At 40.5% G+C, this 18,187-nt stretch overlaps 1 protein-coding gene across 7 annotated transcripts; it reads left to right on the forward strand.

Annotated features, from left to right (window-relative positions):
- The first annotated feature begins 3,557 nt into the window (after nt 1–3,557).
- rnf44 (ring finger protein 44) lies at nt 3,558–12,421 on the forward strand. Of its 7 annotated transcripts, none has more exons than XM_042074014.1 (11): nt 3,558–3,821; nt 8,082–8,305; nt 8,783–9,017; nt 9,156–9,323; nt 10,086–10,259; nt 10,776–10,937; nt 11,060–11,175; nt 11,421–11,508; nt 11,633–11,754; nt 11,854–11,953; nt 12,065–12,421. In XM_042074014.1, exons 2-11 carry the CDS (start codon nt 8,199–8,201, stop codon nt 12,125–12,127), a joined length of 1,335 nt encoding a protein of 444 aa, XP_041929948.1. In that variant the 5' UTR covers nt 3,558–3,821; nt 8,082–8,198; the 3' UTR covers nt 12,128–12,421. The 7 variants fall into 7 exon arrangements, with proteins under 7 accessions (XP_041929948.1, XP_041929944.1, XP_041929947.1 ...); XM_042074010.1 differs by having other exon boundaries at nt 3,559–3,821; nt 8,107–8,305; XM_042074013.1 differs by lacking the exon at nt 3,558–3,821 and adding an exon at nt 4,581–4,793 and having other exon boundaries at nt 8,107–8,305.
- Nucleotides 12,422–18,187: the final 5,766 nt, after the last annotated feature.

Below are 18,187 nucleotides of genomic sequence, written 5' to 3' on the forward strand. Positions count from 1 at the left end.
ACAAGCACATGCAAAAACACAGACACTGACAAACAATAAAGCAAGAGTTTAACTGCTCTCTCTCTCTCTCACTCTTTCTCTCTATTGACTGGAAATATGAAGAGTGCTGTAGACATGCTCCATTGCACCCCGTGTTGGTGCATCCCAGGCCTCCCATTGGAGGTGGCCTCACAGCAGGATGCCAGGGTCATCACAGGCAGCTTACCAGAAGCAAAAGCTGAACTCCTAATGAATGCAGCCTTGTGGCCTGACTGCCACCTCACTGAAGTGAAGGGGATGAGGCGGGGGGACATTCCAGTCCAGACACAAAATACAACAACAACAACAACAACAACAAACATTACTGTAACACCAAAATAATGTAAATAATAATAGGTAAAGTACAAGAACCATCACAAGAACAAGAACCTAACAGCCATACAAATTAGTGAGACCACAACACAGAGAGCCAGTTAAGGCTCCTCCCACCTCTCTGGAGTCCGTTAATGAGCTCGTCATGTTGAGCCCCCGTTTCCCTCCCCCATTTGTTGCTTCCAATTACTGTGAGCCAGACAAAGGATTATCCTTTTCAGAGTCGTTTAAGGCTTTGCCAAATTTGTTTGCCACCAACCAAAAACAATGCCTTAAAAAAAGTCTGTTCTCCACTTACGCCATTTTTAGTGGCATCGATAGAACTAGCATCAATGCATGTTGTTAATGAAGTTGGATGAAGTTGCATTATTTTTACTTTTCAAATATCATGCAGGAGTAAAACCTCAATAGGATGGGTGAGCCATGATCTTCAAGAGATGAGAGCGTTAAGCTCTAGAATTGTCAGGTGAGAATCCAGTCACAAACAAAAACACAACTTTAAGGAAAAATAGCTTATTTGCCATCTACCCCAAAGTTAGATCAGACAATTCATGCCCTTCTCTAGCATAGCTTAGCATAATTCACTGGAAATGGATTATTACGGTTAGCCTATAGCTAAAAGGAAGCTAATGGCTAACTTGAACAGGCCACTTGCAGTGAATTATGCTATAGTGAGTATGAACCCTCTTAGGCCTATCTAACTCTGAGGTAGATGGAAAAAAGGTAATTTCCCACAGACTTGCATGTTCCTTAAACCGCTCTAATATAGACCGGTTTAAGGAACATATATATATAGCATTTCTAATATTTTAGTTTTTGAGAGATGTGATTCATGCAGAAGTTCCAGAAATTAAATTGCTAGTAGTTAATTAGAATTAGTTAGTAAATAAGTTAGTTACTAAGCTGTAGCTATAACTTGCATGTCAGAATCATCAAGAGCACATCGTCATGCATTACCGCAACATGCCTAAATATGTCAATGGAATTCATGTCAGGGGTTATCATGCCATACTGATCTTATCAAATTCGACTTTGGTTTATGAGTTACTTTTTATAATGGATACACCTTCTCAAGGGGCAAGCTGAGTGACCCTTCCAGTAACAGAAAATTTGATACTCGGTCAACATCACAGTGATTATACCTGATGGCACACAAATGAACATGAATAAGCAAAAAACAAACAAACAAACAAAAAAACATTGACCAATATACCAGTGAAGCATCCACAACTAGATTAAACACATTTTGTTTTTAAAGGAGAGGAGATATGGAGACATGCCTTGTCTATAAAAGTAATCATACAAATGCAAATTATTATCATTGCCTTATGTTTAGTGTAAGAACAACTCACAGTGCAAAGGTTGATTATTTACATATCAATAAACATGTTGGTACAGCCCTCTGGTCTCCTGTCTCACCCATAAACAAGTGTTGATTTGACAGAAGAAGACTACTGGAAACTGCTACGCCCAGAGTAGGCTGGGCTACAGATGTTCTTTATGTTGTCTGTGACTATAGGCTACAGTCCAGTTAGCTGACCAGAGCCATTGCAGTCCTTTGGGATACCCTTAAAATAAACTAGGCTATAGGCCAGGGGTGGGCAAACGTTTTGGCTCAAGGGCCACATTGGGCACAGCCCACCACCCACTACACACACATAAAAAAAATGATAGCCTAGAATTTAGTATGAAAAGTATTTCTTTTAAAATATGAATTGCTTAAATATACTGCTAATTTTATGTTGTTTAACAAATGTATAAATTGTGCACTGTCACTTTAAGACAGTCGCTTTAATTCACGTTTATTTCTCAATGATCTTCTGCCTGCTCCGCTATGGCTAGTGCTGTACCTACGGCTGGGCCCTCTCACAGTTTTTAAATGGTCAGTAGTGGGAACTACTGTTGCCTTCATGATTTCCTTTTAGTTTCTTATAAAAATGAGATATCAATTATCAACAATGACAAGCCAGCTGGAACCTGTGGCTCTCTCTTCCTCTCGTGAGTGCAGATGCGTTCCCAATTAAATGGATCGTATAATGTTCACGTTAGATCTGCTGCAAAGGGCATAACTAAGAGTTAACTTCGTTTAACATGATGTTATCTCTATTTAACATGATGTTTTGACACTGACATTGTAAACGTTCTCTAAGGGGGGGTGAAAAGCAGTTTGCAGTAAAACTAACCAACGTCGCCTCTATCGCAGGAAAAAAATAGCGAGCAGCCTGATAACCAAATGAAATGCGGGCCGGATGAAAGTGCTGGCGGGCCGGATCCGTCCCGCGGGCCGCAGTTTGCCCACCCCTGCTATAGGCCTATCTGGATGATCTGAAGAGAATCTGTAACGAGGAATGGTCTCAAATCCCATGTTTTTTTTTCTTCTCCAACTTTATGAGGTGTTAGTGTATAAGAGATGACTAGCCTACCAGCTGTTTTATTGGCAAAAGGAGTAGTTAAAGTAGGCCTACTGCATATGGTTATATGCATTTGTGTAAGTGTATTTAGAAACATGTATCTCTTCATAGGGTAGGCTATATTTTTCAGAATAAATTTAATTTCCTTCTAAATTGGATTTTCCCTTGTTGATTACAGTGTGAGACATATTGGTAAAAGATGATTTGTAATGCCTCTTTTTACTCGATTTTGAGTTTTGACCAGGGGTGCCAACTGTAAAGGGCACTGCAGTGAAGACTTCCAAAATCTCACAAAGATTTAGAGTGATCAAAATCATGTCAAAATCACGTCTTTCCATCTGTAGAAGATTAGGCCTAGCCTACTACAAACGCTAAGAAGCGGATAAAACAGTATTACATCAAAAATATAGCCTAACGCTAGGCTTGGGTGGATCATAATTTGGGGTGGATGAATGGATGAATCCATGAATAACGTTTTCCTCCGTAACATAAGTGTTAACGAGCATAAGGAGAAAAACGGTCGATTGAAAAATAAAAAAATCCCGAGCATTCCTCTGCCAGACAAGATGACTTGAAGCGCATTGTCGGTTAAATACATTTTCTCTCCAAGGTTTTTCTGACCTGTCCACTTTCCAGTGATCTTGATAACCGACACATGACATTGAGGAAATCACTGGGTATCTAGTAATAACGGTTTTACGGTAAAATTACATGTAATGGAGAGCGCCCTCCCAAACGTTTTGGTAGGGGGTATATTACAAAAATATTCAAACTCTGGAACGATATGAGTTGGAATTGTCTATTGTCAGTGTTTACTGTACATTTTATATGTAGGTCACTACTTTCTATGGCACTGTATTGGCTGAAAAAGTTAATATTCACACCGTTTTTCGATGATGCGACGATGTTTGTACCTTTTTCTGCAATAGTGGTGAAATCCACGGAATGTTCCATTTACAGGAACAGCTGAAGATAATGCTGCACCGAATATATGGAAGAGATGTGAAGGATTACAAGGAGAATTAACAGTGAATCAAATGCTTGCAAATTAACAATCAGGTAATTATTTGGACATTTTTGACGTTATGAACGCCGCTTTTTTCTCAGGGCTGTTTTGGACTGCACACTTGGTTTCTCGTTTTCCACGATTGGCGTTTGCTTCTCTGTTTGTCTTTTCCCCCTAGCCTTGAGCCCCTCCTTGTTTTGCTGCTTGCTAACTAGCTATGTTGTAATGTTTACATTCAGGTTAGAGTATGGGAAACGCGCTCTTTTCTGACAGTGCATATAGTTTTCCATTAGGCTACATTGTGTTAATGTCCCTTGTAGACAGAAGGCCTATATGTAGGTAGGCCAAGAAGTAACCACAATTTACAAAAAAAAAAATCTCTTCCGTCTCATCATCAGTGAGAATGCAACAGTATTTTCTCTGCAGTGTGGCAACTGGAAAGGCCTCATTTATGATTTGTAAAACGACCCAAGATTAATAGAATATTTTCATATTGCCGGACAAATGGCAATAGAAGCAGATCTATTCGAACTGGGAAAATGTAATTTGCAGTCATATTTACACTTGGGTTACGGGCCTGGTATAATATTTACAGGGCCTATCTACTCAATATTACCTATGTCTTCATGAACTCATTTTTAAAACCGCAGTCAACATATTTCATTAAGCTTGGGGTTTTCTTGAAATAGCTCAAACAAAAAGCAATAGCTTTTGCACCCAACTATATTTCATTTCCTCTTTAGCAGCTCTTCGTTTTGCTGCAAGTCTTACGTAACAGGGTAGGCTATGTCACATCTTCTCTAATGAGATGAGTTAACAGCCAAATCAGCGAGGGCATGGAATCAGCGCATGTTCGGGAAATGCATCGCCCGTTCTCTGTTGTTCGCGCAGTGTAATCAAAAGTATTTAACAGAATACTTAACCTGAATGCAAGATTTGAACGTTCCCTTTCTATCCTCATGCACTTCCGTGAGCTTCTAAAATAGCACTAAAAATGCCTCTTCGGTCAGAAGTCCAGCGTCTAGGTAAGCCTAGAGACCCATAATCGGTTAGTTTAGTCTTTGCATTTCATAGCCTGTGTTGACAGTCTGATCATTTGCTTTTGCGATTTTGAAAATGGGTTGATCTATTATCCCACATGGCTTCTCAAGTTGTTCTTAGATTTTACTGTGCTCAATGAGATGTTAACTATCTGAGAGAATGTATTAGCGTAGGTTGTTTCGATGTTTAGGCCTGCTTTATGTGTAACGTGTTACCTGGAAATAGGCTTAGACCAGAATATTACAGCCTGATTCAATGATTTGGGAGCCGAACCCAAGGGTAGGCTACAACACCTGAATTGTATCGGTGTTTTACAAATCGCGTAGCCTATGTTCTAAGAATTATAGACTTGACGTTTTAGGCCTAGGCTTCTGACTGTTGTTTGATCTCTTGAACATAGGCCGTGCTAACTTCCAACCTTATCATGAACTTTTACATTAGGCTATCACTTGAAGAGGAGTTTAGCCATCACAATGTAATGTGGCCTAGCCTAAATCTTGCGTTCACATGAGAATAAGTCTATAACATCTTTGATCCATCTAAATTATGACACAAACAAACGGGCATTTATGGATATTTGTGGGCGGTAACAGGTAGGCTATGCCTATGCCATGCTGTTGAAGGTGCAAACAAACAAGCTGCATCGCCATTGAGATCATATAGAAAGGTAATAATAATGTTTTTTACGTCAATCACTCCTATGACAGTCATAGGCTATTGCTATTGTCTACCCAGAGTAAGGTGCCTGTTTCGAAGTTAACTGATGGTCAAATTAACCAAAACTCCGATATTGTTTGCACCTCCAAGTAGTCTGTGACGTAATCGTGTGTGAAATAATTATTTTGTAGCCTAGCCTACTTTAATTAGTGACAAATCAGTAGGAAATACATAATCAGATAGGCTATGCGTGTGTTATAGGCTAACCATAGACTGCGTAATATGCCAAGGAATGTAACCAACAAAATATCAAGTCAGAGATACAGTAGAATTCCAAAATCGGATACAATCTATCCATCTATGTTTTTATGTCGATTCTGTTTGATTGGTCCTTCGGGGCACTTGCGTAGCGAGTTCAGAGATGAAGGCGTGGTGTTGTCGTAGCCTACTCTATTCCCAACAAGACATGAAATGAAACGCGCGCTAAGGAATGTTGTGAATTAAATATTTCTTAGAATGTTAAAGCAAACGGAGCAGTTATTTCGTTTACTAAGAAACTTATCTAAAATATGAATTTTGTGCCATTTGGATGGCTCTGCGATAGGGACATTTCGCAAACCATAGCAAGCAAGCCATTGTTTTTGTCTGTTGGACTTCTCCACATCAAGATCAACAAGCAACAGCTATCGTTCACATTCAGGCTTTCGATTAGCTCATAAGTTATCACCTCTACGATTGAAGAAACACCGGAATATCGACTAACGTTAGGTACTATTTAACTAGCAACTAAGTTAACGTTATTCCACGTTAACTTGCTAATGGTAACGAGTACTCAGAGTGGTGGCTACCAAACGGCTAACAATCTAGCTACGGTTAGTTAGCTTAGCGTTAACTAGCTAAGTGTTATCATCACTGTTTTTGTTTGCCTCTTTATTCTGTTTACGGGTTGCACTGATTGGCGTTAACGTTAGCTAAAACGTTAAAAACAAAAGGCTGCGTTGCCAGCGCCTTTGCCACTGTCGCATAACGTTAACCTGCCTGCATGTGCAGTCATGTAAATTAACGTTAACGTCTGCCAGTGCTGGCCTAAGAAAGTGCATGTAACAATAACGTTAGCGTCAGTTAATTGTAATGTCGCTAACGTTACAGTAAGGTTAACGGTACCAACTGACTAGGGTAAATCCTTCAACTTCAACTGTATCCCTCATGATAACATTTAATAACTCGGGGGAATGTGTGCATTTCCTGCTTTCTTAGCAAGATAGAGATCACTGTTTTGTAACGTTAATTCTAGCTTGGTTGACGTCGGCTAGCTTACGCTGACGTTAGAAGTAACGTTGATTTGAACAGTTAACGTTATGGTCATATAATAAATGCAATGCATGTTTGTCATGTGTGTGTCATCATATGTAACGTCAACGTTAGCCATGGTAGCCTGCTATGCCAGGATAACTTCCATTGGACAAGAAAGGCATTGTTATCTTAGCCAATGAGCTAAAGTTGTTTGCACTTCATCCATAACGTTACAAGGTAACGTTAGCGATACGGGTGTAAGAGATGACCTTAGAGTTTCTTCAACTATTTTTGTGTTTAGTTGATGGTCGAATACTAACGTTTGCTTACTGCTATTGCATATATCATATGTTTAAATAACTTGGAAAGCTTGCTATGCTAATTTGTTCGGTGTTGATAGCCAATTTTAGCCAGATAGCTAAGTCTTTGTTGAAGCTCACACCAGAGCCCGTCTACCGACCAACGTTAATGTTAGCTATTAGAAGCTATCAGGCTAACTTAGCCAACGAGATTACAGCAGCTTAGCTTAGTAGCTTTATGTAATGTTATCTTTATATACACATTAGCCGTTTGATGGACGAAGCGTTTATATCCGTCTGGTTTTCTAAAAGTATTGAGATTTAAGTGTTGAAGTGCAGCTAGATTGGTTATTGGACTCCATTTCATGTCGACTCTTTGTTATTGCTTTGTTTCTCCCTCTGAGCACATGGCTTTCCTTGCTTTGTTGTTAAAGTTGCAGTACTCTCATTCTGCACTGCACAGTCCTTTGTGTTTTGTCAGTGTAGCCGAATAAAAATGTTTTAATTTCTCGTTGTTGAACCAAATATGCCGACAAATCGTATGTCGAGATTTTTAATTGTTTTGTTGTGTGAGGGTGATTAGGTGCTCGTTTGGATAGTTTACATAGCTGTGTAGAGAATTTGGGAAATAGGGTGACTTAACAATGGCATACTTCTCTTGTCAAGTGATTGAATCCATTTCTAATGAAAACCTTTAACTGACTTGCAGTATAATTAAACTTCTTTATTAGGCTAAATAAAATGGACGGTGAACTCTCGATATTTAATCATCCATCTCATCATAGCTTTCTTATTCAACCATCTCCATGTTAGTTACCCTTGCACGTTACAGCTAAAATAAAGAACAGCTATATAAACGATTATTTGGATATGTCACTTGCTGCTGCCTAATTTATAAGAGTTGCATGCAACCCTGCAATGTATTGTCAAAAAAAACTTTTAATGACATTACATTGTGTGTGACAAAAATGGTGTCAATCAAAATTTGGCGTTTTTGAGAAAGCAATTCAATTGAAGATGTAGGCCAACTGTCTCTTGTTTCTATCAGAGTGACGACAATCCAAAGCAGCAAGACACAAGTGCCTCCAGCACTGAAGGTCCCCCTCTTCCCGAGTGTGACTCGTCCCCACGACGTCACAAATGCGACCATGGGAAATAGCAGTGAATAGGCGGCCACCACCTGCCCCCTTAAATCAGAGGAGGTTCCTTGGGGAGCCCTGCAACACCCCTGTTCATCTCAGGAGAAGGTGAGTAAGAGCTTTTGTTGAAGCCCACTGAAGATTTTAGCACCTTTAGTGCCTGGGACCCTATAACCCTGTCAGTCTGATGTAAATTTGTAAGATGTAAAGATTTATCTTTTACTGTCCTTATTAGCGCTTTGGACTTGTAACCGGAGGGTTGCCAGTTCGAACCCCGACCAGTAGGTACGGCTGAAGTGCCCTTGAGCAAGGCACCTAACCCCTCACTGCTCCCGAGCGCCGCTGTTGCTGGCAGCTCACTGCGCCGGGATTAGTGTGTGCTTCACCTCACTGTGTGTTTGAGTATATATACTTATACTTAAGCTACTGGGACCTTGAATTTCCCCTTGGGGATCAATAAAGTATCTCTTATCTATCTATCTATCTATCTATTTATCTATTTAAATCACCCACTCTTAAAGATTTCTGGAATTGCTCTGGTCACCGTCACAGCAACTAAGTCATGTATGTTTTGTCCTGATGTAGCCCTCCATTACGACGACAGTGGGGTCAACGAGATCGGCCTGTCCTGCACGGCTCCCTACACCAGGATGAGAACTTCCACCACTCGCTCTTCTCTCAGCAGCCGCAGCATCAGCAGCAGCAGATTCCTTTAGATGAGTCTAGACAGTACAGCCATACCAGCGCACCGCCACGTATGCTCCACCCTGCCACGCACCCTCCTCAGCAGAGTCCCATCATGGTGGATCTTCACGAGCAGGTAGGAGGCTCTGTGGGAGCCATGGAACTAGGACAAGTCCTTGGGGCACAGTCTCCGCTACTCTGCGCAGGGGGTCAAGGTCATGTTGGTTGGGTTCATTTTGTTGAAATGATATTTTCTGTATCTCTCCTCTTCAAGATGCACCAAGGATCAGTCCCAATATCTTACACAGTTACCACGGTGACGACCCACGGTTTTCCTATCCACACCGGGCAACCTATCCCAGGGTGCAACACTCAGCAGCTCCCAGCATGCTCGGTAATGTTCAGCGGACAGCTCTCTCTGCTCTGCTGCCTTCCTCCTCCTGTGAGTTTGAAAAGGAAGAGCTGGATTGTCAGCGAAGTTTGTGTAGTGTACACCTTATGACCCCATACCACTCCAGCTTTATTCTGTGTCAGTGTTTTTGTTGTAGACAACCATCAAGCCTTCCCCTCTCTGTTGTGTTTTCTTTTGTAATGCAGATTAGATGTCATTTTGCACTCACCTCAGCTTCAGTTAAAGCCATTAAACTGCTTCTGTTCAGGTTCCTCCCATTAGGAGTATGTAGACACTTGTTAGCCGCAATAGCTCAGACATTTAGTCAAAGTTCACTTGTAGCATCTAATTGAAATGGTCCAGGTCGTGTATGCACTGAGAATGTGACGCTTAGGAGAGACTGACGGAAGAGTATTATGTCAAAATGGTACACAAGTCGTGTTGTCTGCTTGAGCCATTGCATTTGTGCTGTCAACATATCCACTCCCTGTGTCATGTTTGTGTTGGTACATGATCAAACTGTTGACGGTGTGTAGAATGTAATTTATGTGCTCATACAAGTAAGCATTTGCTAAAGTTAATGATCTGTAACTTTCACTTGTAGGGCTTATTGGTGAGATGCCACCTTAATATTTTTAAAAAAAAAGGAAACTGTTTAAAATGTTGTGGTCTAGTTGGTTCCAGACTAAATTGAAACAAAACTGTGTAAAATGTCAAAAGATGCTGACATGACCCAAGTAGCCTAAATAATGCTCTACAATTAATAATTTATGTTTATTGTTTGTATTTCTGTGTGTTTTATGTTTTCTACAGCTAATCCAAGCATGTACAATGCAGCATTTGCCAGTGTCTTACCAAGCCTTCCCGCCACTCATCTCCAGTGAGCATTTTATACTGCACCCCTCTCCACCTGTGCCCCCACACCAGCCACCACACCTTGCTCCTCTGAGCCAGTTTGTTCCCTTGCAGCCTCAGCATCCGCGCATGGTGAGTGTCTGTTCGACCAGAATATTTTTATTTTTTGTTGGGCGGACATAACTTCGGTTTTACGTTGAAGTCAATGAAAAGGTTTGATTTGAAGATTTCCTACTAAATTATTCAGGTGATTGACCAATGAGCCAATGGTAAAGTTTGTCAAATCGGCAGTTCAGATTGTATGATGTTTGTTTTATGTGATTTGATAAGGCTCCCTAAGCAGACTTTATATTGTATGGTTCCTCAAACATATTTTTTATACACACACACACACACACACACACACACAATTGTTGTCACAATGTTAGGCTAATGCTTATGTGTCTAAATGAAGTCTAGCTTGTAGACTTAAATGCCCTCTGATTGTTTTCTTGTACCCATGGGGTATAGTGGTAGCATAGGTCTGTGGCTGTCTCCAGCCTTCAAACTTTTGGTTGGTTTTGGTGGTTGGGATGTCGCATGCAATAAATCTATACCCTTCTTGAGGTCTGTTTTTGGCTACGAGCTAAAATATGTCTTCTTGCATAGCCTCTGCAGAGGGTAGAAAATGAAGTTGACCTAAGAGGGGACCAGCACCCCATGGGGACTTTCTCCTATCCTTCTGCACATCATCCACCAGCAATGCCTCCCTCAATGCCCCTGCAGTACCTTCCTCAAGAGCCACTTCACCAGGAACTGCCCTTTGGAGTGGTAAGCGACCCAGACCCCTCTCCAGTTCTCAGACTGGATTATTTTAGTCAGACTGTTATTGGTTATTGTGGCATTTAATGTATTCTGGTTACATTGTGTGTCTCTGCTCTGGTTTGCTGTAGCCATATCCCCATGTCCTGCCAAGGCGTGTCAATGGACAGAGATACAGGTTACAGCAGCCTTTGCCCCCGCCCCCTCCACCGCCCCCCTACTACCCTGGATTCTTACCTTATTTCCTGTAAGTGCCATCCTATCCGTTCAGTTCACACTAACTTTTCATGGACATAATTTTGTATTTATTTTGTCCAGATGTTTAGCCAGTGTTGGTTCTGTGTGTATTTTAGGTTTTGGGAATGCTTAAAGCGTAAATGCTCTATTTAACGTGAAACATTAAAAGATGGGCAGTTTATGAAATGGTCAGAAAGTTCCTGTTGCTAGCTTCATGGGATTGGAAAGGTGGTTGAGGTAATGTGTGTTTTGCAGCTCAATGCTTCCAGTGCCTCCAACTGCAGTGGGCCCAGCCATAAGTCTTGACCTGGATGTGGATGATGTAGAGATGGAGAACTATGAGGTAATTTAGAAGATTTTTTAAATTCTTACCTGTCTGACCTTTTAATGAAAAAGAGACGTAGATGATGGTTCTTATATTTTTGAGGTCTATCACATTGTAAAATTGGAATTTGAATTCTTCTCAGGCATTGCTCAATTTGGCCGAGAGACTTGGCGAGGCCAAACCGCGAGGACTCACTAAAGCCGACATAGAACAGCTTCCGTCCTACCGGTTCAATCCCGAGAACCACCAATCTGAACAAACTCTGTAAGCACTGCTCTATGATGCATGATGATGTTCTGCTTCCTGTTTGTTGATGACCAATATTAACATTGGTATGTTTATATTATTTGCTCCCCACAACAGGTGTGTTGTATGCTTTAGCGATTTTGAGTCAAGGCAGCTACTCCGAGTACTACCCTGTAACCACGAGTTTCATGCTAAGTGTGTGGACAAATGGTTAAAGGTAAGTTCCTCTGCTCTTTTGTCCATGTTGTCTTTGTTAGTCTCTCATGCATGGCTTGTCGTTATCGTAGGGTTGAATATTGGTAAATGTGTCCGTCCCTGTATGTTGCAGACCAATCGCACGTGTCCAATCTGTCGAGCCGACGCCTCGGAGGCTCACCGGGACGTCGATTGAGCCAGCTCCAAGTCCTGCATTGGGGAAACAGCACAAAAAAAAACACAGGACGAAGAAGAACAAAAAAAAAACAACAAAATGACAACACAACTGGAGCCTGTGACTGGGGATGACTTGCCACCTAACCTGTGCTCTCCAGCCAAACTGATACCAACATCCCTCCCCCTCCCCCACCTCAACCAATAAGCAATCTTGGATTTTGTATGGAACGTGTTTGACCTCTGCTGTGCATCGTCGTGTGAGTTTCATCAACGCTACTGCCTACTATAGCCACCAATAGTTATGGAATTTAATCTCTCTCCTTTCCAAGTTACCTTTTTTCTTTTCTGCCCTCGTGTTTTGCAGATTCCAAAGATTTAACATGTATGTGATGAGTTGCCATTTTTCTTATTTTCTATTTTCTTTTGTTAATGGAATGTTCTCTAGTTATTCTGGCTTTTCTTCACATAAGGCGCTACTATAAGGTCAGCAGCGAGAGGCAGTTATAAGACTGGGATGAGGGGATGGTTGGATATGCAGATAGTGCAATCAGGCGAACAGAGAAGGCCTAAACAGTTGGTTGGTTGAAGTTACTGGGCCATTCCACTGGTTCAAAAGAAACCGTTTGACCACCATAGATGCATGTTTGTGTAGGTGATGGGCAAAGTGACTTGTTAAATAATGTACGTTTTTTGCAATAATGTATCGACAATTTCAATATCGCTATCCAATTTTTAGTTTTAAAACTTTATTTTCACCTGCGAATGCTATTGTGAAAGTATGACTTGCAGTGGTTAAACGTTCAGAATCTTTTAACGCCTGATGTACAAGGAGAAAAAAACGAAGAAAAAAAAAACGATCCAACGCAAAATATGACTTCAAACGATGGACATGCACCTGGTTGGAAACCCTAACCCTCCCTCCTCCCCAACATTTTCCACTTGCTCACATGGACCTGAAAAGGGTTTAGGAGCCTCCCCTTATGCAGGGGGAGGCATTTGGGGGTGGGTGGGGAGGGTGGCGCGAGGTTGTTGCGGGACAATGAAATGGAGTGTTTTAACCATCGCTGCTCTGGCATCGGGCACACCCCGTCTGGCACAGACTCACGGCGTGAGGGGGGGTGGGAGGGGGGGGGGGGGGCTGCCTGCCTCTTGCCATTGCTCATCTGGCCTCACTGCACAAGCCACCACACCATGCCCCCGCACGCCCTCCATGTTCAGCCCACGCCCTCCAGGGTCAAAAAGCGAATGGTACAACATGGTGCGCCCTTCTCCCAAAACACCCACAAGCTGTCACTTCAGAAAAAAAAAAGAAAGCAAAAGAAAAGAGAGGGGCCCTAGACAGCCTGGAGAGAATGCCTGGAAGAGGATTTTGCATGGACTCCTTTTTAGACTAGCAATATTTTAATCGAGAAATTTCCAACACATGCTAACAATTAGACACCAGTAAACAAAGAGGAAGAAGTAATCAAACTATAAAAGAGAGAAAAAAAAAGACTAATGCTATCTTAAAGCAGAGGGGCCCTTGAGTCTTGGATGGCATATATTTTGTCATTTGATTGCACCTCTGCATTTGTGGTAGAGCTGAGGAAAGAGAAAAGAAGCGTCAAAGTAACACCTGACATTCAAAGCTGACACTGGAGAGGTCGACGCCCTTTTGCAGAAAGCAATATGTGCAGTGAGTGTTTGAATGGGACATTTTTCTTCCTGTTTGTGGAAGACCAGGCTTTTTCCTTGTTTTGAGCCAAATATTCAATATACTCAAGATTTCAGCTCTGCCTTCTTACGACCTTGACAAGCACAAACCTATTACTAATCTTAAAAAAATATATATACTTTGTCAGTTCCACTTGTTTTAAGAGTATACAGTTTTTAAATGGTGTTATTTATTGGTTTTAACTTAGATAACATTTGAAGGACAAGGTCAGAGTACTAACATGGTATGTGTATGTGTGTTATATTTTGGCAACGCTGTCAGGTCTCAGGCCATGTTAATGGTGTAAAGTGATGTAAAAGGTAAAAAAAAAAAGCATTGTATGCATAGCTTCAGTGTGAAAGGTTTAAAAGTTATCGTCTTGTTTTGAAGACAAAAGAATGTTTTAAAATACCCTGTTAATGTAATTGACACTTCTCCTGCGTGCCAGTTGACTGTCGTAGTTTCCATGATCAGGAAGGGATTTAAACGGCATCCTTCAAGTTGGGTCTTACAAGTAATGCACTGTAATGTGTTCAATTCACTCTACTTAAACTTCCAAAATGGTATCCGATTGTGGGGGATATGAAATGGGAGGGGGGTGGGGGTTCTTTCCGAAATTGGTCTGTGGTTACAGAACTAATATTCCTACCCGTGAAAAGCACTGAGTAGCAGATAGAGCCCATATGATGGGGGACATGAGTTGGTTTTTTTTTTTTTGTTTTTTTTTTCTTCCTTTTTTTGGGAGGTTGGGGGGGAGACAAGGACCTCTTGCCATGTTTTAAAACGTTTCTGGTAAATGTGTGCCAGCTAAAGAAAACAATATTAAAAAGAAGCCATTGTAATGAGTTTAACCCAGTTTTGATTACTTAATCTGATATATATACACACACACACACGTGTTCACTGGCATATATTTTAAGTTTAAAAGAGAAATCACTCAGGGCCTCTCGGTAACGAAGAATAAGGAAAACACGTTAAAATGGGGATGTTGCCATGGGAATGATGCCATGGGGATGTATTTGAATTTTGTTGGTTGTTTTCCTCAGGCCATATGTATTTTTAATGTAATCAACAACTAATACTTAATTTTTGCTGGTAGTAGTGGATATTACACCATATAAAGTCAGGCATGCTAGAGAAAAAAAAGAAAAGGAGATATAATGTAGAGAAAGAAGAGGTATTGCGTCACTGCAACCAATCATCAGTGTATGTTACTCCAAACCTGTTATACATTTCCTTTCCATGTTCTTGTACTTGAACGACACGCATAGCGGTTGTGCTCCCATGTTTGTGCCGCTGTGCACACTATCCTACCTAAACCACTTCCAAGAAATATTCTAAAGGTGTTTGCATGATTTAAGAAAATTACAAAAAAAAAAACCTAGAACAAGTGTGTATTTTCAGTGGAAGATATCTAGAAATGGGGCGGGGACGTATTTAATTGTGCACCATATGCATGCATGTCTGACCAGGTCCCCATCGGTTTTTGCTAGCTCTAGTTGGCTTTGGGTTAATCGGGGTTGGGGACTATCTGCTCAGCTAATTACTGCCATGCATTGTACTGCACACATTTGTAATAGAACTGAATGACTACAAGATTTTATTGCGCTAATTCTTTGTTACCAAAAAAACATAAAAGAGAAAAAAAGATTTTAAAAAAAGAGAGAAGAAAAACAAGAACCACGGGAGGGGAAAAATAGAAATGGAGCTCTTCAGATTCTGGGGGATAGAGCTGGTTTGAACACATGGTTTCCTCCGTACCACATTTATGCTTACGTTTGTTGCCTCAGTGACTGAAATACACGCCTGAAAACTAGATAATCGAAAGCCATATAGTGACAAGGTGCTAGATGTTCTATTTTAGGTATGTTGCTACTTTCACTTAAGGGAATGCAATAGTCTACCATGAAGATCATGTACTCCAAGCAGCATGCTGTGTCAACCCCACCCTTAAAAATGGTCAGCAATGGTCACCTGAGGGTCAAAAAAAATGGTGGGGGGTTCCTGTTACCTTACTGTTTTTTTTTACTTTGTTCTTTTTTGTTTGTTTCCTTGTGTTATTAGTATTGTCTTTTATTATGCATCTCTCTGTTGTCAGTGCAACCTATGTAAAGGTGTCCTTATTAGAAGGAGAAAAAACATCAACAACTCTTAACTGCCCAGGTGATCAGATCAAGTACATCTGCCTTAAAAATGATCAAGTTATGTATTGTCTGGGTGTCAGGCTTCCACCAAACTTGTTTGAGAGCAACTACTATTGCTACTACTGCTACTATTAAAAGAAAAATAAATAGCAAAAAGGTCTGTTGCCCTTACCTATTGTAATGTTCAAACCCTATTGTTACACTTTAAGAAATGGAATTCAAACAAACTTGACCACTACAGTTTAAGGGATCTCCTTTGTTTTTGCTGTTTATGCTTAACATTGTCTTTGTTTTTAATGTCCCACTCCTTTTGGCTTTGTTTTCTTCACAAATCCCAAATTCCCTTAAGTCCTCACCAAAATCATTTTAACGATATACAAAATATCAAAAGGGTAAAAAAAATAGAATCTTGTAGTCTTTCTGTGATCCAATTAATTAATAATCTCACAGCTTTTGTGGTGCAAAATTGTGTTCCAATAAGCAGCTGACATATTATTTAGGATTTGTGATTTATTGATTGCTCAGTAGATGCCACTGATTGTTTACCAATGATTTTGCTGTGGTGGGATAGTGGATTGTTTACTGTTCTTATACTCCCCCTGGCCTCTAGGGGTCCTCGCCTGAACTCCAGACTACCCACCCGCCAACCAGGCCAGGGGCATGTGTTCTGTGTTAGGAAGATATTTTGCTTTGGTACTTGCACATTTACAGTTACCTCATTTTTGCCATGTTTGTATTTGGAAGAAAAAAAAATAAAAAAGCTAATATATATATTATATATAGGAAAATGGTTCTTAATGCTATAATTTTTTCATTCCATTGGAATCATATTGTTTGTAGCATTTAACATATAACTAGTTATAGTGTATTATATATACATCTGTATACTGATTGAAATTTTTAAGATTTGTACTTTTTTTAAATGAAAGTTGCTAGTTCTGCTTTACCGAGTAGTGCAATCATATTTTTTTTAATTGTTGTGGCTGATTTGAGAGGGTTGTTCACTAATAAATGTATGATGTATACCAGTACAACAATGATTACTCCTGTCTTTCTAGACCATTACTCAATAGAAATGCGTTTTTATATTTTGTGTTTTTGTTTCTTTTCTTTTCGTGTGTGTGTGTGTGTGTGTGTGTTTGTGTTTTTCCTTTTTTCCCATGAGCTGTTGGGGTGTCAGACCAACCTTGCTCAGCTCTTCATCCTTTGGACAGCATTTACTCAGTATCACGGTTCAACTTGTGCATCACTGTGAGCTATACAACTCTTAACGCGGAAATACAATCAGGATAGTTGAAATGTTGAGCAAAGGAGATTTGACCACTGGAGCTTGGCCGTATTACCTTACACTGTGTTAACGCCTAGTGCACGGCTCAGTAACGAGGTGCATTAAAGCCTACGTAGTATTTTAGACTGACTGGTCTTGCTTCATTTCCTTTGGTGCAGTCGTTTTTTGTGATGCCTTTGCCCGTCTGCTTTTATGCCACCTTGAGTGCATCCTTTTGCGCCTTGCAAGACAAAGTAATAGTGATCGTTAACAAATGTGAGTATCCAAAACCAGCTTTTTTTGTTTTTATTTTCTTACATGCTCAATAGGTATCAGTGACGTGGTGAATGAGTTGCTGTGAATTTTAGAATCGTTCCTTTCCTGTCAATATACTATTGGGAAATTTATGGATTCCACATAATTGAAGTGTTGACTACTGTGTGGCAGTCGCAAATAAATTACACATTGTAAAAAAAAAGTGAAATCTCTGAATATTTTCTGATATTTTTAAGATCTTGCGGGCCCCAAAGTTATGTCCACATTACAATATAGAAATAAGCAGATGATGTGTATGATATGGAGGCTTCAGTGCCATCTACTGGGTAAGACCTGAAAAAGAGTTTCTGACACATTCAGTTCTGCTGACTATCCTGGTTGTGCGGTTCTTTAGCATCCCTGCCTGTCTTACAGAATGCCAAAGTATTGTAGCAATGAGCACACCAGATCTGAGTAAGTCAAAGCAAAGGATGTGCCATGACACAAACCATCTCCAAAAAATTAAGGACATTTATTTCACTTGAACATCTGCTGGGTGCCTTTCCTACATTCTAAAGTCAAGACTGCACTTAGAACTGGTCTCAGCTGACTGGCCAATCTGAAGGGGCTTTCAACAAAGCATTGTTTTTGATGCTTTTTGATGTTAAACAGGCTTGGTTGTTGATTGGCTGCTGTGGGAAATCCCCCACCGATTACACA

This window comes from Alosa sapidissima, chromosome 20 (assembly GCF_018492685.1).
Source record: "Alosa sapidissima isolate fAloSap1 chromosome 20, fAloSap1.pri, whole genome shotgun sequence".
NCBI lineage: Eukaryota > Metazoa > Chordata > Actinopteri > Clupeiformes > Clupeidae > Alosa > Alosa sapidissima.